The sequence below is a fragment of the Oryx dammah genome, unplaced genomic scaffold (genome assembly GCF_014754425.2).
Source record: "Oryx dammah isolate SB20612 unplaced genomic scaffold, SCBI_Odam_1.1 HiC_scaffold_18, whole genome shotgun sequence".
Taxonomy (NCBI): Eukaryota; Metazoa; Chordata; class Mammalia; order Artiodactyla; family Bovidae; genus Oryx; species Oryx dammah.
The window spans coordinates 110,483,779-110,506,218 of record NW_024070202.1 but is presented as its reverse complement, the minus strand read 5'-3'; the positions used below and the strand labels follow the sequence as shown (position 1 = coordinate 110,506,218).

Below are 22,440 nucleotides of genomic sequence, written 5' to 3'. Positions count from 1 at the left end.
AGTTCAGTCGCGCTGTGGGGAGGGGGGGGGATGCTGCAAACAAATAGCACTGTCGTGGGCACACAGCGTCTCAACCCCGCTGGACCTGTCTCCCCCCACAACGCACAAACCGCTCCGGCTCCACGGAGCTCAGCCAGGAACCGTCCGAGGCCGGCCCCAGGCTTCGCGCACCTCCCCGGTCCAAGCCGCTCGGGTTTGGCGCCCAGGTAACCCTCAGAGGCACAAACTTGCTTGGGACTGCGCTCTGCGCCCCTCCCGGGTCCGAGCAGCTCGGGAGCTTGGCGAGCGCGGTCGCCGGGACTTGGTCCCTTCTCTGTCTCTACTGCTCAGTTTTCTGGGTGTACTGCTGGCGCTCCTTGTGAGGCGGGTGGTGACTGTCCTGCATCCCCTGAAGTCTCAGCAAAGAAGCCTGCCTGCCGCTTTTCAGGTAGTCTCTCCGGGGCTGCGATTGCCCCTTTCCAGCCCTTACAGCTCTGGCTGCCTGTCCCCGGCGGGGGATGGTCTGCAGCCGGCTATTTCCGTTCAGTCCTTTGTTCTGTGCGCGGTCCTGGCGGGGTCTTATGTTCGCGCTTTTCGCGTGGTAGCTATCCCCCAGCCTGGTTTGCTCGCCCAAGTTCGTTCGCTCTGGTTACGCGTGGGGCGTTTCTGCCCGCTTCTTACCGAGCGCGGCAGCCCGCGGCTCCCGCGCTTCCCTGCCCTGCCCCCACTTGCTAGCGGCAGCGGCAGGCGTCTGCGCGGCTTTTCCGCTGGGGGAGTTACTGTTGGGCTCGTAATCTGTTGGTTTTAATTATTTATTCGTTTTTCCTTCCTGTTATGTTGCCCTCTGTGTTTCCAAGGCTCGCCTTAGACTCGGCAGGTAGAGTGTTTCCTTGTGTTTGGAAACCTCTCTTCTTAGAATTCCCTTCCCGGGACGGGCTTCCCTTCCTGGGATGGAGCTCCCTCCCCACCTCCTTTGTCTCTTTTCTCGTCTTTTATATTTTTTCCTACCTGGTTTTGAAGACACTGATCTGCTTTTCTGGTTGCCTGATGTCCTCTGCCTGCCTTCAGAGGTTGTTTTGTGGAGTTTGCTCCGCGTTGAAATGATCTTTTGAGGAATTTGTGAGGGAGAAAGTGGTCTTCCCTTCCTATTCCTCCGCCATCTTAGGACCGCCCAGTAAAGTGTTTTAAAAGCTGAACTCCTTTACAATTATACATACAAAGGTATACAAACTAGAAATTCCAGGACACCACTTTATGAAAGAAACACAACTGAAAACCATCTCCTACAGGCAGCATGTTTGTTTTTAGCCAGTTCTTTTTCAGCAAACTCAGATCCCTATACAAAGTCTCATATTGATGGAGGAAAGGAACCATCTAGGATTTCCCTCATATTAACATTCCCTATTATGTAAAGAGAAGCCATACAGTCTTGGTAATATTGGGTCACCTTCCCTCCACAGTGCATTTCTTGAACCTAGGGGACTTTGTTCAGCTTATAACAAAACAAAACAAAAACAGTGTAATCATTGGGCTACCTGTTAAGCCACATACAAGGGTCTTGAAGCAGGAGCATCCAGTGGGGCAAAAATCCCACTTCTAGACTTGAATAATTTCCTCTTTTCTACAAGATGAAGTATAGCATAGAATTTTTAAGGAATAAAATTGAAGTGTAGCAAAAATTGTTGGAGTCATGTCCAGATTGATCAAATTGATTGACTTTAATTGACTGTGTTAATTCACTAGGTGGTTTTAGGTAATTAGATGATAGAGGCCAATAGGCCTAAAGAGATGCTATTAAAATTTTCCAGAACTCCTTTATTTTTTAATGTAATAATTGCAGTAGCCTAAAGGAATAGGAGACACAGAAATAATAAACTATTAAGTTGACAAGTGATTGCCAATAGGAATTCCTAAACCAAAGTCTGGGCAGGCTACTCTTAGGTAGGAAATGTCCATTACTCACTTGCACTCATACAAGAGGACCATCTGCTCTTTGATGGTATCACTTGTCTCTTTGCAAAGAAAAAAATAAAAGCAGCCTTTAGGGGTGGTAGGCCTGATGTTCTGGACTAATTATAAGTTAGATAATTATGTCTTGCTTGGCTACATTTCCCAAGTAGTTTTATCTAAATTTCCTGCCTAACCCCTATACCTTAATTTTATTTTCTACTCTTAACTCTTGCCGAGAGCTGTGATGCACCGTTAATCCAGCCCTTGGTTTGGGAGCAGATCTGGGGACTGTGCCATCCCATTGGTGGGCTAAATGATTCCTGACAACAGTGGGTTGCTATCCTTCATGCAGTGATGGAGACAGAGACTCTGAATCTGGTTTATAAAGTACAAAGGGTCCCTGAAGAGGGGAGGGTTAAATTTATCGTGCAAAGGGTCTGATATTATATTATATAAATCAGACTGGGGGTTGTATACTTGATTAATACATGTGCCATATGTGTATTATAAAAAATATCTTGAAAATTGGTATTGACTTTTTCTAAGAAAGAACTGACTGGCCTTTCTGGCAAACCTACAAGAGCACCAGGACTAAGGTGCATCTCCCAAGAGACCACTTAGGGAGCCTTGGTACTTTTTACTAGTGACACAGATGTGAAGGATAGATGGCTTTGGTGACTGGCATGTAACTCAAACCCTCCATGAGGTGAGTGTTTCAGAATGGTACAGGCTGGTAGACTAGAGGGTGACTGCTTCAGATCAAAAGGCAGTGACTGGGAAAGCAGCTGGATTGAGAAGGTCAGAGTAGAGGAATCTTCTTCAAATCTACCACCAAATTCTACTTTGAAAGAGCTCGGTGAGGCTACTCTCATCAGCATGGACTGTGGCTTAAAGTGGGGAACTGAACTTTACTGAACTGGGTCCAATAATTCTGGTTCCAGAAATAAAAATATACAGCTTAAAGTTACAAAGCAAGAATGTTAGAAGAGTCACAGAAAGGTGGCATCATATTCTCTAAAAATTACATTAAATGTTATGAAAACATTTGAGTTCTTGAGACAAAGAAAAACACTTGAAACCACGGAAGTTTGGGGTTGGGTTAACAGATACATTATATCTAAGATATGGCTAGGAGAGGAGGGCAGGCGAGTACAGGAAAGGGGCGCACGGAGACACATACATACGTCATTAGGAAGTAAGTTTAGGATAGGTTTATAGCACAACCAGGACAGCAGACCCTTGAAGGCAGAGCTCTGTATATGAGTACTTATCTTAACATACATGTTTGCTGTGGGGAGGCAGATATGAAGATGCTGACAAGGTAACAATGTATTTGAATCTGCTCCATAGCTTCCTCAACAAAGACCTTAATGAAGGATACTTTTAGTGCTAATGTTAGGTATGATGTGAATTCAAATACGATGTGAATTCAAAGGCTCACCAGATTCCTACCCTCCTTCTTCCCTCTGGGAAGACGATGTTTAAAGCACCTTTAATAGGAAACCACTGCCTTAAGGAATCAGGTCTTACTCATTTTTTAATCTCCTAGAGAAGTTAGCTTAGTACCTTAAAAAGAGCAGGCGATCAATAAATGTTAATTCAGAGAATGAATGGAAAAAAAATGAAGGGATGAGGAACAATTTCAAAGTTAAACCTGAAGACTTTAAAAAGCAAAACAGTATATTCAAGGTGGTATAGTGACTTAAACCTTTATAGTAAAACATAACTAAATAACAAAAATAAAATTTTTGGCAGCAGAGACTTTGCAGTATCTATAGTGAGGATTTCAAAGTCAGACAATATAAGCAGTAGGTCTCATATGAGACTGGGAAGATGGCAACAGTAAGGGGGAGATGTATGGACTCTGGGATAACAGAGTAATCAAAAAATGAGAGCACCGAAACTTGCTCCTCTTTGGATAAGCAGTTGACTAGAAAACAGACAACTACAGGAGGAGAAAGTTCTCCATTAAAAGGGAAAATGCGCAAAATGAAAAAATGAATTGCAAAAGACAGATTTCTTTGAACAATCTTCGTAAGAGCTGGCCTCATACACAACAATTTGTGCATAAAATAAAGCTGTTCAGAGGGGCTTGTCTGGTCCTGAGCAACATGGCATAACTCATCTGACCACTGCTGCTTTGCATGACACATGCACATATGATTATTTTTTAGACAAGTGGCATAGTTATTATGAAATCTAAGTTACAATGCATGAATTTAAATATTATTTTATATTCTGAGGACATCCAGGTGGGCTCTCGGGAGAAGTAATGAATCAGAAGATAGAAAGCTATTTTTAATATTTGCAAGCACTGAGAATATATCCGTACTTTGTTATTCTGTTTTCTACCTCATTTCAGTTTCTTTGTTATTCTTTCAAAGCAATCTTTTAGGGAAAAAAGGCATTATGCAAATTTAGCATCAAGAGATATTACATCACCTCATTAGGCAACATCCTGGTAGGTTTCAGGAGTTACTTAAAATAAAACTCATTCCATTCTTTCCTTTTCCTTCCCAGGGGTAAATCTACTATCAGTCTTGAATTTAATATATCTGGCTACAAATTAATTGTACTAGTCTCTAGTCATTGTCATTTGTAGTCCTTGTGTTATTTTTATTATCACAAGATAGCTTTCCAGTGGAGCTCCATGCAAACATATGGCTTGCCTTTCGTATTTTCAGTGAGAGCACACAGATAGATAATAAGGTTTATTCACCCCAATGGTTTCTCCATCTTGGTAGTGTTTGTTATCACAGAAGCTTCTAGGGAGTACATGTTTTCATTTGTCAAAAGAGTTTTGTTTTTTTTTTTTTTTGCTGAGCAAGTATTTCTTCATTTTCACAGTCAATTCCAAACTGGAAGTCTAATATGAAGAAAATGATCAAAATATCTATAAAAGCTACAAAGAAATAAAGTACTATATCTGCATATTCCATTTGATCTCCATGGGGAGCCAAAATTCAAGTTTCCTAGCAATGAATGTAAACATCTCCATCAATGTCATTCCCCCCTACTCCAGAACTGAACAAAACATCATTAAGGATTTAGTTATATGTAGGACACATCTTTAAGTCTGCCCAATTTTCCTTTTCTTTGTCTCTCCTATCCTTCGGAAAGGAAATTCAGCAATCCATGTGCAATAATACAGCATTAGAAACTTTTTTTTTGACAAAAAGATAGGATTGGAAAGGACTTAAGAAATCATCTATTGTCTTAGGTTGTCAGTATTGGGGTCTTGGGGGGGGGGGTTCCTGAAGAATCTTGAAAGTAAGATTGGCTTCTGAGTTTAAATAAAATATCAACATTTAAAGGATTGGAACAAAATTATTACAAAGCATATAAATGGCTTGCAGGCAAGCATAACTTCACTGTAACCTGATTGCATGTATTAGCAAAGCTAAATAATAGAGCAGTGGTCTCCAAGGTTTTTTGGCACCAGGGATTGGCTTCATGGAAGACAATTCTTCCACGGATTGGACTGGGAGGGGATAGTTACATGATGATTCATGTGCATTACATTTAGCGTGCACCTCATTTCTATTATCTACTCCTCCTCAGATCATCAGGCTCCTAGAGGTTGGGAACTCCTTAGATCCTAGAGGTTGGGAACCCTTGTAATAAAGGACAGGGTTAGAAGAAGCTGGAAAGATAGGTCAGTATGGAGGCAAAAGCACGGTGAGAAATATGAACTTTATATCATACTAAACTCAACATTGAAAAAACTAAGACTATGGCATCCAGTCCCATCATTTCATGGCAAATAGATGAGGAGAAAGTGGAAGCAGTGGCAGATTTTATTTTCTTGGGCTCCAAAATCATTGAGGACGGTGACTAAAGTCATGAAATCAAAAGGCACTTACTCCTTGGAAGAAGAGCTATGACAAACCTAGACAGCGTATTAAAAAGCAGAAGCATTACCTTGCCTACAAAGGTCTGTCTAGTCACAGCTATGGTTTTTCCAGTAGTCATGTATGGATGTGAGAGTTGAACCATAAAGAAGGCTGAGTGCCACAGAATTGATGCTTCTGAATTGTGGTGCTTGAGAAGACTCTTGAGAGTCCCTTCCACTGCAAGGAGATCAAACCAGTCAATCCTAAAGGAAATCAACCCTGAATATTTATTGGAAGGACTGATGCTGAAGTTGAGGCTCCAAAACTTTGGCCCCCTATGCAAAGAGCTGACTTATTGGAAAAGACTCTGATGCTGAGAACAATGGAAGGCAGAAGAAGAGGATGAGGTGGTTGGATGGCATCACCAACTCAATGGACATGAATTGAGACAGACTCTGGGAGATAGTGAAGGACAGAGGAGCCTGGTCCAGTCCATGAGATTGTAAAGATTCAGACACAACTCAGTGGCTGAACAACAGTGTAAGGAAGAGGGCTCCATGGTCCAAAGATAGCCTATTCTTTTTAACTCTCAAATCATAATTTCCTCCTCCTGCTCTGGTTCCATGCTCAAGAAGCAGTTGTCTGATTCTAATTTGGCTCCTCACATGGTAACCCTCCATGGGGAAGTCTGGCAGGGCAGAGAACACAAGTGTCCAGTAACTTGAGCATTCCATTTTTCATTACAAATCGATCCACTGGCATCCCAATTTACAACTTGGCTCTCCACATACCTTGCCAGCATTGAATGTGCCAGCCAGTCCAACCTACACCATCAGCAGTCAATCTTCTAGCTGTAAATTAATATAATTGCATTTTGATTGCAGATCTCAATCCCACAGACTCTGATTATATTTGAGATCAAACTAGAGTGTGCGGATAAATCAAGTTCTATCACAAGAATCTGACTTTGAATCGCAGAAAACTCATTAAGGTAATGTCAGATATCTTGAGAGACAGCCTTCAGGACTTCTCTGCGTGATCTAATTTCAGCTCCCAGAATTTGATGGAGCAAGCTAAGTTTCTTTTCCTTCCTGAAACTTCTATGCATAGGCAAGCATTTCATCTATAGTATCCTAAGAAGCTGCTTCAGATAAAATCTTCACTGAATCCTTTCTAATATAAATGAAACTCAGTTTCTTTGTTTTTCTACTTTCTCATTAAAAATGAAATTTGCAAGACTATTCAATATTATTTTTATTTTCTCAAGGACTTCTTTTTTATAGACTTTTCAAACCAGGGTCTCCTGCATTGCAGGCAGATTCTTTACTGTCTGAGTCACCAGGAAAGCCCTTCTCTTACATATATAACTCCAATTATATTTCTCCTCTTCAGATCATTTGTGCTTTCTTTCTCTGCAACATGCCTACACATATTTTATACATTTTGCCCGAGCTACACTGTGCCTGTCTTAAGGTGATACTGAAGACAGTGAAGTGAAAGTTGCTCAGTCGTGTCTGACTCTTTGTGACACCATGGACTATATAGTCCAGGGAATTCTCCAGGCCAGAATACTGGAGTGGGTAGCCTTTCCCTTCTCCAGTGGAAATACTCAAGAGAGGATAATAGCTATTCTGAGTGGTAGTAGAAAAACTGATTTAAAATTTGCGGGTTACGTATTCTTATCCCAGATGATTTTAAATTTTATATTTGGTCTATACTACTTTAGATATTTATCTCCCATATTTGACCAAAGCCTACCCCTCCCCACTGAATATATCTCTTTTTGCTAGAACACTCTAGCTTCAGCTATATAGTATGAAGTTATGCTTAGTTTTAATTTTTCCACCTCTGTCACTTTAATCTTACATTCACTTACAGTTATCAATTTAGTAAATTACAGCCATCTTTTAGCTATCTCCAGCCTGATTATTTTCCCCACAAGTGCCATTTTCAACTTTAATAGCAGACACCTATCCCATATAAGAAATTTGATTCGTTTGCATTTCAAATAAGTCCCATATATTGTTAGTTTTCAAGCCGTCTGTGACATATAGTACAGAAGCCTATCAGAAATCATCAGTTTCTCATTTGAGGGACAGTTTAATGCAGGCATTCAAGTTGGGGTAGGTTATTTTAGAACCACGGAGACTTCGTGTGTGTGTGTATGCAAGTGTACTATTTATGTATTTAAAACACATATAGATACATTACATTATTACAGCGACATGCACTGGTACAACCCAATGGATGAAAAAACATGTATATATATATATTGTTGCAGTGGGTGCTTTGCTTAATCTGAAAAGTATCTATTTCAAGATTGGAAAGAAGAGGAATAATAAATTGCCAGAGGACGGAAGAAGGAAGACGCCAATGTTACTGATTACCTTTCTATTTCAACATCATTTTTAGAGTACATTTTTAGATATTAATTACTCATATCTAAAAAATAATGCTAAAATGATAAAAATAAGAATGCTAAAATAATCCAAAGACAAATATTCATCTTAAAATCATCTACTATATTCATTTACCATTTTTTCCACCTTTCGTAAGTTTGTATAACATATGGGTGTGCAGTGATTCCCAAATTCAGACCCTCTGTGACAGTCTACAAGACCTCTGTGCAATGACTACTCACTCAGGAAGAACACATTTCTTCTCTGCTCAGCATTATTTCATTAATACTTCCATTTTTACATGAAAACCTTTTACATTATTCTATCAATTCTCTTTGTGCAAACTCGTGACTGGTTAATAGAGCTGAAACCTCTGTCTGCGCATGGTTATATACTAAGCTTCATTTGAGAGACCTCATAATACCAATTCTCACGACCTTGTTGCCCTGATCACCTTACTGTTTTGATGTTTTGACATGAAAGAAGAGAAAAACTTTTACTTTCTAGATCCCTTTACATGTATTCTTCAAAGAAGAAAGATGCCTTGATCTTAACATTGGGGCTAACTAGATTAATATGATTTTATAAAAATTACAAGATACTAAAAGTATAATCAATGGTCTGGCTGGACATAACTGCAGAGTGGGCTGTTAGCTCTAGTTATTTGCCTTGTTCTTTCTGGTGTCACTCTCCCTCCTGTTACTTAGTGTGGAATCACCTCCCCTGGTCCTCTCTTACTAAGATTGAATTGAGGGTCATTTTATTATTTTGACAGAAAACAATTCCTTATCTTTAGAGGACAAATCTGTACATCTCGGGGTTGACTATTCTGCTCATGCCAGTGTCCTAGGGCACACCCTCAGTCTCTGTCGACCCACTGGCAGGCTTGGTCTTCTCTGTCTCTCCTCATTCTAACAGGGATTCTGAGCAATCTGTCAACAACAAATTAATAAAAGAACACAATGTCAGGCAGGTCATGTGTTTTAGGCTTAGGAATATGAGTTTATTCTGCAAAGATAAAAAGAAAGGAAATGTCAACATATTGTTTTTATATCTTATGTCTGAAAAAATGTGAATAACCTTTTGCAACATTTTTGTATTTCATCAATATACAATTCGCCTGTTCTATTTGAAACACTTTGATATTAAAAACATGAAAGTCAAGTGCTCTATAGAAAGACAGCCCTGTTTTTCTTTCTTTTGTGTAAGACCTTTTTCAATACAGTTCCAAACAAATTGTCATCTAAGCTATATTATTGTAATATACTTGTCAGGTCCAAATCAGAGATATTGAAAATAAAAAGGTAGGATTTAAAAATGAAGGTTTTGTAGCTCTTATAAATGTCTCTTTTGGCCTACTGCTTAACAAAAATGCTTCAGCCTTCATCTTTAATTATGCTAAAAGCACCCAGTAATTCTGCAATCTAGAAAAAAATTGAAAAATTCATAATCAATTAGCATATCAGGGGCCCCATTTAATTTTATCTTTCCTTCTCTCTCCCCTATCTCTCTCCCTTCCCCTACCATTTATCCTTTCCTTCCCTTCCCCTCTGCCTTTAAACTTTTTGGTAGAAAAATACATGATTTCTAGAGGTATGTAAGCCAAGATTTTAATCTTGGTTTGGGCTCTCATCATCATATTTACCCTTTTTCCTCTGGTGAGTTAATTAACACCTCTGAAGTTAATTTTCTTCAGTTATAAAATAGAAACAGTGACATATACAAAGTTTTGGGGGCAGAAGACTAAATGAGCCAATACATGTAAATGACCATGGTAAATGCTCAATACTAATGCCATTTCCCTTCCATTTATGCCATTATCTAGTTTGGAGATAATTATTTTTAAGTATTATTCATCCAACCATGTAGGTAACTGTAGCCTGTACTCCAGATCCAATACTAAGAGAAAAAAGAATCATTTTAAGAAAATTTAAGATATCAGGTTACAGTCAAAGAGGCTGTGGCATTCCTAGTCAATTAACAGCCTGCAACAATTATTCACTATCATAAAAACTACCAGTTGCTGGTTTTGGTGAATAATATGCAAACACAACAGGGTAATAGAAACCAGCTGCTATTTGAGTGACATTAGAGAAGCTTTGTCACTCACTGGTGGGAAAATACATACAGACTTAGAAATAAAATTTATCTATTATTTCATTCATATGTAGTTCCAGAAAAATTAGTTCTTTTAATTTCATTTCTCTGAACTTCTTCAACATTACCTTTACTTTAAGGTAATGGGATTTGATTCAATTGTGAGTAAACAACAAGACTGCAAAATAATGTAGAAAGGGTGATAGAAGTATTCTGCAGCTTTTCTAAGGTTATGGGTATAGAATGTTCTTACTTGGACCAGTGGAGATGCTTCCTCCAGGCAGAAGTCCAAGTGGTAAATGAGTTTATAATGCCATATCCCCTATGGATACATGACAACTTGGTTGAAATGTGAAACAGAAGTACCTACAGTTCTTTTTTCCTAAAACTACAGAGAACAGGAAAATCGTTTCTTTGACTTATCATCCTGACTAAAGTTGACCTATTTGATTCATTTAAATTGTTATTGCTATAACTGTATAAATTGATACTTCATTTGGCATCTTGATTCCAAGATCAAATGTACCCTCATCAAAAATGGAGAGATATGAGAATGAAATATTCCTCGATACCTCTAAAGGTCAATCTTACCTGTCTATGATGACACAGAGAGGCACATATTGCACAACTGAGGGCATAAGCCACTGATACTCTAGAATATCTCACTTGTTCACTTAAAAAATAATCTTCACTAGCTGTGATGATTTATGTATCAGCTCACCTAGGCTAAGGTGCCCAGGCATTCAACAAAACCCTAGTTATGTTATGCAGGTATTTTATAGAAATCATCAAAGTCTGTTATCAACTGACTACATAAAAGAAGTCTGCTAGATAATCTGGACTGGCTGATTCTATCAGGTGAAAGAGCTTAGAATAAAGCTGAGTCTTCCCTGAAGATGGTCTATCTGTGGATAGCAGATTCACCTCCTCATTGAAACTTCAAGTCTGCCTCCCCTGACAATGCCTAACTTTAGACTTACTAGCCAGGTCCTACTATTATGTAAACTCCTCTCTTCCAGTAAATCTCTGAAATATGTGTTTTTACTTTTTGTTTCTCTGGTTGATCTTGGACTGACACACTGGACACCAGAACTCGAAACCCTTATCTCCTATTCGTAAGCTTCTCTGAGTAATTCCTGACCTTCCCTTCAGATGTATGCTTTGTAAACAAAGGAGGAGGAATTCACTAATGAAAATACACAAGTCAAAAAATTTTAAACTATGATGAATTCTAAATTTATTCAATCTTTCATCCAAGACGTACCATTAAAGTCCCTTCAACATCTAGGTCACATACAAAATGACTTGCTTTCATTATTATATCATTTCAGTCTATATTTTAAGGAAAATGTTACCTTAAAAACTATTATCTTTGTCTTCCTTGTATTTGCACAGCATCCAGCAAAGTATTTTGTATTCAGTGAATGTTTGCTGAAGACATGACTAATTCCTCAATAATATTCTAGATATTTTCAAGATATTTTTATAGTAAAACTCTCTTTTTTTTTTTCCCATATCTTGTTTAAGACAAGTATTTTGAATGGCGCTGGAGGAATCAGGCTCCCTGACCTCAGACAATACGACAAAACTACCAGAAAGTTCATAGCAACACTATTTACAATAAACAAGACACGGAAACAACCTAAGTGTCTATTGACAAATGAATGGATAAAGAAAATGTGGTATGTATACACAATGGGATATTAATTAATCATAAAAAACAGTGAATAATGCCATTTGCAGCACCATGAATGGACTTAAGAGATTATCATATTAAGTGAAGTAAATCAGACAGAGACAAATATAATATCATTTATATAGGGAATCTTAAAAAAATGATATAAATGAACTTATTTACAAAACAGAAATAGACTCAGACATAGAAAACAAGATTATCATTATCAAAGAGGATAGTGGGGGTAGGGATGGAAGAGATAAACTATGAGTTTGGAATCAATACATACACACAACTATATATAAAATAGATAATCAACAAGGACCTACTGTATAGCACAGGGAAATATCTTATAACAATCTATAATGGAAAAGAATGTGAAAAAGAATATATATGTGTGTATAACTGAACCACTTTGCTGTACCCCCAAAACTAACAAAAGATTGTAAATTAACTATACATTAGCTAAAATGATTAATACAATCATAATTTATAAAATTTAGCCAATTAGGTTTATCCTCACCATATGTTATTAAAATGGATAATTTTAAAGATAGTATACAATGAACAAGCTTATGATTTAAATACATGAAGAGATAATTCTCAAGTTTTAAGTGATATAGGACAATTTCAAAGTTCCCCTTCATTTCTATGATATTTATTAAAAATGAAGCTAAATGCAGCTGTGTGTGTGGAGTTACACAAAGTAAAACCGGCAGCAATAAAAACAATCTTTATGAAGTTACAGAATGTTCTTCAAAATCTCACCTTAAAGTTCAAAATGTTGGCAACTTGAAATGAGCACATTTTTAGTGGAAGCCAGACAGGCTACCCTCAGTAAATCTGACCTTAAGATTAATTTATTAATCAGAAATATTAGACTTGACCCAAGACCCTTTAACAAAGAGTATTTCTAATCATAAACAGAAAAAGTAAAGGCCAAGAGAGAAAATGTTCTCTCATGGTGGTTGAAGAGATGGGGTGAGTTCCGATAATACTGCAGGTTCACACTTTCTTAATGTGTCAGAATAAAAAGGTTCATAATAGAATAGATTTGCCTTTGAACTCCAGCTTGCGCACTTCCAGCTTTAATAACATGCAGTGAGTTTATTCAGCTGAATCTTGCTTTTTACAAAACAGAGAAAATAAAACCTACTTTGCATAACTTTGAGAGTTAAATGGGATATAATGTCTATAATAGTATTGGCCAATAGAGTTTAATGGAAATCTCCACCCTTTCCTTCATCTCCTTTCTCAGAGCAGGTGTTCATTCTTTGCAAGGCAAACTCCATACTCTATTCTTTTTCTCCTGGGACCTATGACATGCCTTTTCTGTCATATCTTTAGCGGCATCCTCTCCTTTGCCTCCTACATTTATAAACCAATTCATAACTCCCTTATTCTTAAAAATCCCAAACCCTTGCTTAGGCTCTGCCTTCCAATTAAGCAGTACTTCTGTACTTAGCCATCCCTTTACCATGGAATTTTTTTTTAACTTTCATTTGCTCTTTCCTTTTCTCATTTATTCTTCAGCAGCTCCACTCACCAGACAACACAGACATGAAACTCCAGTGGCCTCACTACAGCCAAAGCCAGGGGCTGACTTCCTTTTATGATGTTTCCCCACTGACCATATCTAAGTTTTCCTGTTTTTGTTTTTAACTTGTTGATTGTTAAACACACATTTTCTTTGGCTTTCCCATTTTAAGGCTTTTCTAATTTGATTCTCTTTCTACTGCTCTGATCATGACTTTTGAGTCCCTATATTTAGCAGCATCCTCTCTTTGAATCATTTTTGCAAACTAGCATTTTCTTTCTTTCTATTGGTTTCCTGCTTCTCCCATAAATTCTTTGAGTCATCTTGTGAAGGCTTTACAACTTTCTTAATCAATCACTTTACCATTATTCCTGGGAACACAGGAAGACCATTTTCCCTCTCCTAACATCACTCCACATATATACAATCACAGATTCTATTCATTCTACCATCTAAATAAAAAAAAAAAAAAATTCCTCTTAATTCCCAGTGAGCCTCCTAGTCAGACAGTCTCACCCGTACTCCTGTGACATAATGCAAGATGATCTCATCACACAAACTCTGCCCTTCTTGGATTCTATCCTCCGTGTCATAGCCAAAATTCTCCTACTTACAACGGAGCCCTTCCAGTGGAACCTTTAGCATCACACAGAGACTCTGGACTGATCTCAGCACCCTTTCCTCTCTTTCTCTCTTTCCCTAGGTTCTCTGCTGCAGCCACTCTGTGCTCTCTCATTTCCTTCCAAGTACTGTGTTCCTTGACCTGGATCTCAGAATAGTACCCATTCTCACATCTCAAAGCAAGAAGTTCCCCTGCCATTTTTTCTTAGTTAACATGTATGACTCCTTCACATCTCAGTCTACACATCATAATCTCTGATACACAAGAAACAGAACATATTTGTGGACTGATTATCTGACCGTTATTCCAGCTAAGACTGATCAACTCCTCTCCACATTGCTGAAACAGGTTTTTACTTTCCCCTGTGGTCACTCAGTCTCTTTTAACTACAGGATTCTCTAACGAAGATGCTAGTTGCCTGGGTTTAGAACATTGCTGGATTTAATTTTCTATTTTACTTTTTAGTTGCTACTAATTTCTTTGCATGTTTCATTTAATTGTTTCCTCCAGTCTCAGTATAATTATTTAACACAATGATTAATTAGAAAAATGATTAATCTTTTAACATACTGACTAGTCACAATAAATCTCATTCATGGAAAACACCAATCTTTAGTTGCAGTTGAGCGATGTTTTATCTGTGTTGTTTCAAAAGCTAAACATCATAGTTTCTTATAATGCATATCACAGACAGTAAATTCACTTTGGAGAAGACTCATGAGTGTCTCTTGGATGTCAAGGTGATCAAACAATCCCAAAAGAAATCAACCCTGAATATTCATTGAAAGGACTGGTGAAGCTGAAGTGTTAATACTTTGGCCACCTGGTGCAATGAGCCGACCCATTGGAAAAGACACTGATGCTGGGAAAGAACGAAGGCAAAAGAGAAGGGAGCTTCAGAGGATGAGATGGTTGGATGGTATCACCAACTCAATGGACATGAGTTTGAGCAAACTCCAGGAAATAGTGAAGAACAGGGAAGCCTGGTGTGCTGCAGTTCATGGGGTTGCAAAGAGTTGGACACAACTTAGCAACTGAACAGCAACAGCCAAACTTTAGAATTTTTTCTGAAACTAGGTTATAAGTTACAAAGCCAGAGTCAGGCTCTTTCATGTGTATCTCTGTTAGTTGCTCAGTTATGTCCGACTCTTTGAGACTCCTGGGACTATAACTCACCAGGCTCCTGTGTCCATGGAAGTCTCCAGGCAAGAATACTGGAGTGAGTTGCCATTTCCTTCTCCAGGGAAAATTCCTGACCCAGGGATTGTACCTGGGTCTCCAAAATTGCCCGCGGATTGTTTTCTGCTGAGGCATCAGGGAAGCCCTTTTTTGTGTTTCAAATGACACCAAATCACAGAGCAGTAACACTAAAGTAAACTGAATTTTATGCAGCTTTACGGCCAAAAATTGTGAACATAACTCCTTTCCAATAGATACAAAATCTAACAGTAAACTATTCAGAAGGGTGAATAATTTATATTTCTTCTTTCTAAAAAATAAAGTATAGAACTATGACCGATGAGAACAAAACTACATTACACAGTGAAAAGAAAGGAGCACTGGGAACCAGTGAAAACAACACGAAATATAGTCATAAAAATAGAAAAAGCACGTCAACTTCATATCTCCATAATTAAATAAACATTTATATCTGTAGGGAAACTTTAGCAGAAAATGCTATATTAGGAAGTATAACTTTTATAAAATAAGTACCTGGCATGAGGTTCGTGACATCGTACAGGAGACAGGGATCAAGACCATCCCCATGGAAAAGAAATGCAAAAAAGCAAAATGGCTGTCTGTGGAGGCCTTACAAATAGCTGTGAAAAGAAGAGAGGTGAAAAGCAAAGGAGAAAAGGAAAGATATAAGCATCTGAATGCAGAGTTCCAAACAATAGCAAGAAGAGATAGGAAAGCCTTCCTCAGCGATCAATGCAAAGAAATAGAGGAAAAGAACAGAATGGGAAAGACTAGAGATCTCTTCAAGAAAATCAGAGATACCAAGGGAACATTTCATGCAAAGATGGACTCGATAAAGGACAGAAATGGTCTGGACCTAACAGAAGCAGAAGATATTAAGAAGAAGTGGAAAGAATACATGGAAGAACTGTACAAAAAAGATCTTCACCACCCAGATAATCATGATGATGTGATCACTCATCTAGAGCCAGACATCTTGGAATGTGAAGTCCAGTGGGCCTTAGAAAGCATCACTACGAACAAAGCTAGTGGAGGTGATGGCATTCCAGTTGAGCTGTTTCAAATCCTGAAAGATGATGCTGTGAAAGTGCTGCACTCAATATTGCAGCAAATTTGGAAAAGTCAGCAGTGGCCACAGGACTGGAAAAGGTCAGTTTTCATTCCAATCTCAAAGAAAGGCAATGCCAAAGAATGTTCAAACTACCGCACAATTGCACTCATCTCACATGCTAGTAAAGTAATGCTTAAAATTCTCCAAGCCAGGCTTCAGCAATATGTGAACCGTGAACTCCCTGATGTTCAAGCTGGTTCTAGAAAAGGCAGAGGAACCAGAAATCAAATTGCCAACATCCGCTGGATCATGGAAAAAGCAAGAGAGTTCCAGAAAAACATCTATTTCTGCTTTATTGACTATGCCAAAGCCTTTGACTGTGTGCATGACAATTAACTGTGGAAAATTCTGAAAGAGATGGGAATACCAGACCACCTAACCTGCCTCTTGAGAAATCTGTATGCAGGTCAGGAAGCAACAGTTAGAACTGGACATGGAACAATAGACTGGTTCCAAATAGGAAAAGGAGTATGTCAAGGCTGTATATTGTCACCCTGCTTATTTAACTTCTATGCAGAGTACATCATGAAAAACGCTGGGCTGGAAGAAGCATAAGCTGGAATCAAGATTGCCAGGAGAAATACCAATAACCTCAGATATGCAGATGACACCACCCTTATGGCAGAAAGTGAAGAGGAGCTAAAAAGCCTCTTGATGAAAGTGAAAGAGGAGAGCAAAAAAGTTGACTTAAAGCTCAACATTCAGAAAATGAAGATCATGGCATCTGGCCCCATCACTTCATGAGAAATAGATGGGGAAACAGTAGAAACAGTGTCAGACTTTATTTTTTTGGGCTCCAAAATCACTGCAGATGGTGACTGCAGCTGTGAAATTAAAAGATGCTTACTTCTTGGAAGAAAAGTTATGACCAACCTAGATAGTATATTCAAAAGCAGAGACATTACTTTGCTGTCTAACGTCTGTCTAGTCAAGGCCATGGTTTTTCCTGTGGTCATGTATGGATGTGAGAGTTGGACTGTGAAGAAGGCTGAGCGCCGAAGAATTGATGCTTTTGAACTGTGGTGTTGGAGAAGACTCTTGAGAGTCCCTTGGACTGCAAGGAGATCCAACCAGTCCATTCTGAAAGAGATCAGCCCTAGGATTTCTTTGGAAGGAATGATGCTAAAGCTGAAGCTCCAGTACTTTTGGCCACCTCATGTGAAGAGTTGACTCATTGGAAAAGACTCTGATACTGGGAGGGATTGGGGGCAGGAGGAAAAGGGGATAACCAAGGATGAGATGGCTGGATGGCATCACGGACTCGATGGACGTGAGTCTGAGTGAACTCTGGGAGATGGTGATGGACAGGGAGGCCTGGGGTGCTGCGATTCATGGGCTCACAAAGAGTCGGACACGACTGAGCGACTGAACTGAACTGACCTGACCTGACCTGACAACAGTGCATCTTAGATACACAGGCAAGCATTTAAAATCAGGCTAATAGGTTTTGTCCAAATAGAGAGAAGTATCTTTGCCATCTACAAGCATTAGGATTGTTGACTAATATGACTCATGTGGTAACTAATGAAACTTCTGCTGGTGTCTAATTTATCAAATTTAACTCCTGAGATATCTATTTTCAGAAGAAGATTTCATTGTTTAAAGATTTCTGTCTTTCATTAGGCTCAGGTATCAGTATATTTGCAGCTCTAGGGATATAAATACAAAACATATTGACATCCTTGTGGTTTAGGATAGCTATGAACAGTTTTTTTTCTACATGGGTAGAGTTTATTTATAATTTCAAATCATTATGAAATAACTTTGTCTTGTTTCTATGTCTTTTGTAAAGCTGATTAAGCACAACTAACTAATAGCTACATTGCAAGAATAGGTATGACCATAAAGAATCGCAAAAGCATTATTTTAAAGCTGATTCTTTTTAAAACTTTTGTAGTAATAGAAAGAAGTTATAACATTGCAAGTCATATATTAGTATTCTTGTAAAAGTTGTGAAAGACCATTAATGAGTAAATCTACATTTGTTAGCTAATGGTTAGATACAACCAAACATTTATCAAAATAAAATTGAGGTCCATATACATACAAAATCAACGCTTTATCATAAGTATCACTAGAAATTATAGAGCCCCAGATGAACACTTGAAGAAAAGGCTCTTAAAATCAAGAATAACATTTTAAGTGCAAAGCTATTACAAACCCATTTGATATTCATTTTAATTGCCTCGACTATAATGAATATACTTTGTATTCAAACAGATGTCACAAGTACTACTGCAGAAGTTCCAATATAATTCAGCCTTAGTTAAGAACAAGTAAATGGATACTTAAAATGGAATGTTACCAGGAAGGAAGGAAAAAACCAATTACAGCAAACATCAGCTCCTTAAAATAGCAAATTAAAGATTTGTATTAAATTGTGTTCTTTTATACTTGGACATATGCAGAATACAGTGACACAGGAAAACTTGCTATATCAACCACTTCTTTTCCTTGCCTCAGCTGTCTACTGATTAATTAGCCTGGAAAATAGAAATTGGGATGTGAAAAATGACTAAGAAGAGTAGGCTGAAATTAACTTTACAACATTTAGTCTATGAAAAGGATTTTTAAAATGCCACTATGCCAATTTATGCTAGCAGGAGGAACAGGTAGTTATGTATGCCATTTTATTTCCATTGGTCAGATAGTTCTAATATTCCCTTTAATCTTCTTCCACACAGAGGACTGACACCTTAAAATCCAAATGTTATCCTCATGCCATAAATTAAAGATGGCATTTTTCAATACAGAGTTCACGGAATGACCCATGGATGTTCGTTAAAAGCAGACATTCCTGTGCCCTGACCAAGTTCTACCAAGTCAAAATCATTGGAATCACCATTGTGATGAGCAACCTGAAAACTCCGATGCTCATATTTGTTTAAAAACAACTGCCTGAATATTGGATGAAGTAATATTTAAAACAATGTAATTTTCATTTCATTCCAGTCAGCAAATATTTATTAACTACCAATTCTATGTGACTAAAATCTGATACATGGAGGGTATCCCCTAAGGCAAGAAGCATATGATAATATTATTTTCAAGGTACAGTTTATAAAGTACAATGATAATCTGCAAATGTTTGGAAACACAAAGAAAATAGTGTGCTTACTGTACAGATTAACAATTCATTCCTGATTTCAATTTGGTAGTTCTTCTTCTGAAAAGGTGTCTGGAGGTTGAAGAGAACTATGTTTGGCTTATTATTAGAAAACATAACTGAAATGTTGCTTAAAGACAGATTTATTCCATGTTTCCTGATGGTTTTGGACATCCTGTATTTTCAAAAGGAGGGTAATAAGTGTGAGAGGCTTCTTGGTGGCTAGGGGAAGGGAAGGAAGGAACTATAAGGCCAGAGGCTCTAAAAGTACACTTCTTCCCTTACCTCCAGCCCAATTCTTGGGCTGCCTGAACTGAACTGTAAGATAAACTTATTTGGAAGTTGCATTGTGTTTTTTAACCACCAGAGCAAAATGCAAACAAGTAAAAGTTGACTTTGGAGTTTAATAGAGGAACAGAAGAAAATAAGGAAAATAAAGCTCATGGTACCAATGTATTTTTCTTAGTCAGCAGTTTTCCCTCAGCCCTGTCCCTTCCAGGACTGGAGTCTTTGGGATGAACTTCGACAAGGTACTCTCCCTCATGAAACTGAGTGCAGACGAGCTGATGGGACTCATTCATTGTGCCCAGTGCCCTGGGTTTTCTCAATCCTTGGTTGACATTTCCCAGCACTGGAAGCAGGATCCAGTTAAAAATAAAAAAAATAATAATAATAAATAAAAGACTGTGACAGATGAAGGTCGATAGAAAAACAGTTGTAGGAACTTAAAGGGGTTTCATGACACACAGTCATGGTTAAGAGTGGTCTCTGGATCAGCTGTTTCACCACCACCTGGAAATTCACTGTACTAGTCTGCTCAGGCTGCCATAGCAAAATACCAGCCACATTGTTGGCTTAAAAAATCGACATTTATTTTCCTGCAGTTCTGGAGGCTATAGGTCCAAGATCAAGGTGCTGCCAGTTAGGTTCCTGGTGAGAGCTCTCTTCTTGGCTCTTCCTCTTTTTATAAACCACCAATCCAATCAGATTAGGAACCCAGTCTTAAAACCTCATTTAATCTTAATTATCTCCTAAAAACCCTATCTCGAATACAGTCATATTAGGGATTAAGATATCAACATATGAATTTTGGGCAACACAATTCAGTCCATAGCACTTAGTACAAATGAAAATTCTGGAGCCCACCTGACACCTATTGAGTCAGAATTTCAGGGAATGGAGCCCTGCCATTTGCATTTTATTTATCCCTCCTGGTTATTTGCATGCACGCTAAAACCTGAGAAGTCCAGGCCATCAGGGAAAATTGCCAGCATTGCATTTAGTTTCCTTCATGGTGTCTCCCATTTTTACTTCCAACCTTATTTCTTACGGCTCTTCAACATGAACTCTGCTCCTGCTAAACCTCTTCTCATTATGGCCTGAAGGATCTTTCGTATTCTGTCTTCCTGACTCTTGTTTACCCACCACAAATTGCCTTTCAACATCTTTAATAAAGCATCACTTCAACATCGCAGCCTCGGTCAAGACTTCTTTCTCTAAACAGCAGAAGCACTAATTGTCTGAACCAATCCTTTTCATATTTTACAGATTTTACTTTCTTACAATTCCTAGGTTATACTTGTCTGTAATGTGAATACAAGGCTTTATACATAAAAGCACTGTAATCTTCAAAACAGTATATACAGTTCTGCTTAGAACTATTTTCTGTAAGCAACACCCTGCAACACTGGCCCAATACAACAACGATTTAGGGCATAAAACAGCCCATTGGTCTCTGACATAATGCCACTTCCAAACTTGTTTAATAATTTAAAAATAATCAATATACTATTTTTACTATTTGCTATTTATTAAGTCCTTAAGTGCATTAAGACTTATAATAAGCCCTTAGTATATTATCTCATTAAATTTTCACAATCACTTTGAAATAGGATCCCTATTTGACTGAAAGACATTGGAAACTGAGGCAGAGGGGTTCAATGACTCCAAAATCACAGAGCCAGGATGAAAAGTGTGAATCTGTTTCTCTGACTCAAAGCATATGTTTTATTTCTAATATTTTATACTATAGATGGAGAGATTAGGTTGCTGTCAACATATTGAATTTACTGCCAAGAATCCCAAAGTATATGTCTCTTGTGGTAAAGATATTTCCAATACATCCTTTATAAATTCTCCAATTTTCTTTACCCCCAACACACGCTTATAAATCCTTAAGCATTCTTAAAATAAGCCATCATGGGAAAAAATACAAACAAACAAACAACAACAGCAGACTTCCTGAGACCAACAGATACTATTAAATGACTACAGACAACGAAGAGCTCTAAATTCTATCACTATTCTATATGCTATTTACCTGCAGACAGCCTTTGGAATTCTTTCATCTGTACATTAAAGACAGCTGAAGAACTCAAAAGGAATTACTTGAAAGTTCACAAAGAACTCTCACAAACTTTTGCCCAAAGCAAATACTGATAATTATGTACTAGAAGCATTCACACACACATACGTATGCATATAAAACTGAAAAACTCTAAGAAACAATGGATTTTTTTTAAACAAAAACTGTATGTTCTTAACTTCCTTCTCCAGAAAACAAACCAAGTGGGTCTATTCTACTTTCACAGCTGCCTGCACTTTGAAGACTGGACTGTTAAGATAATAAGCCACACCTGTTGTTTAGGTAATTCCAAACACCAGCTGAGATAGTAATTAAAAGTAACACTCCATTCTCAGCCTACCTGGGGTGTTCAACAACCTCGACATCTTGCAGAAATAGGAGACATACTGCTCACAGTACTCGGCGCTGCTGGTGATGGCGCTGATCTGGTCCATGGAGGCGCTGTATACGAGCTGTGTTACTGAGTATTTTTCTGGGTTGTAGCCCACCACTGTCGTCTGCATCTGCAAATCGTGAGACACGATGGTCCATACTTTGTCCTCTGTGGGGAGAAAAAGGCCAGGACA

The 22,440-nt window shown here is 38.2% G+C and overlaps 1 protein-coding gene across 1 annotated transcript in view; it reads right to left on the bottom strand.

Moving 5' to 3' along the window:
- CNTNAP2 (contactin associated protein 2) overlaps positions 1-22,440 on the bottom strand; it is a 1,413,967-nt gene that overhangs the window by 739,173 nt on the left and 652,354 nt on the right. Inside the window, exon 11 of the mRNA XM_040259921.1 lies at positions 22,215-22,415. Within this exon, the coding sequence (XP_040115855.1) occupies positions 22,215-22,415 (201 nt within the window). The remainder of the gene's footprint in view (positions 1-22,214; positions 22,416-22,440) is intronic.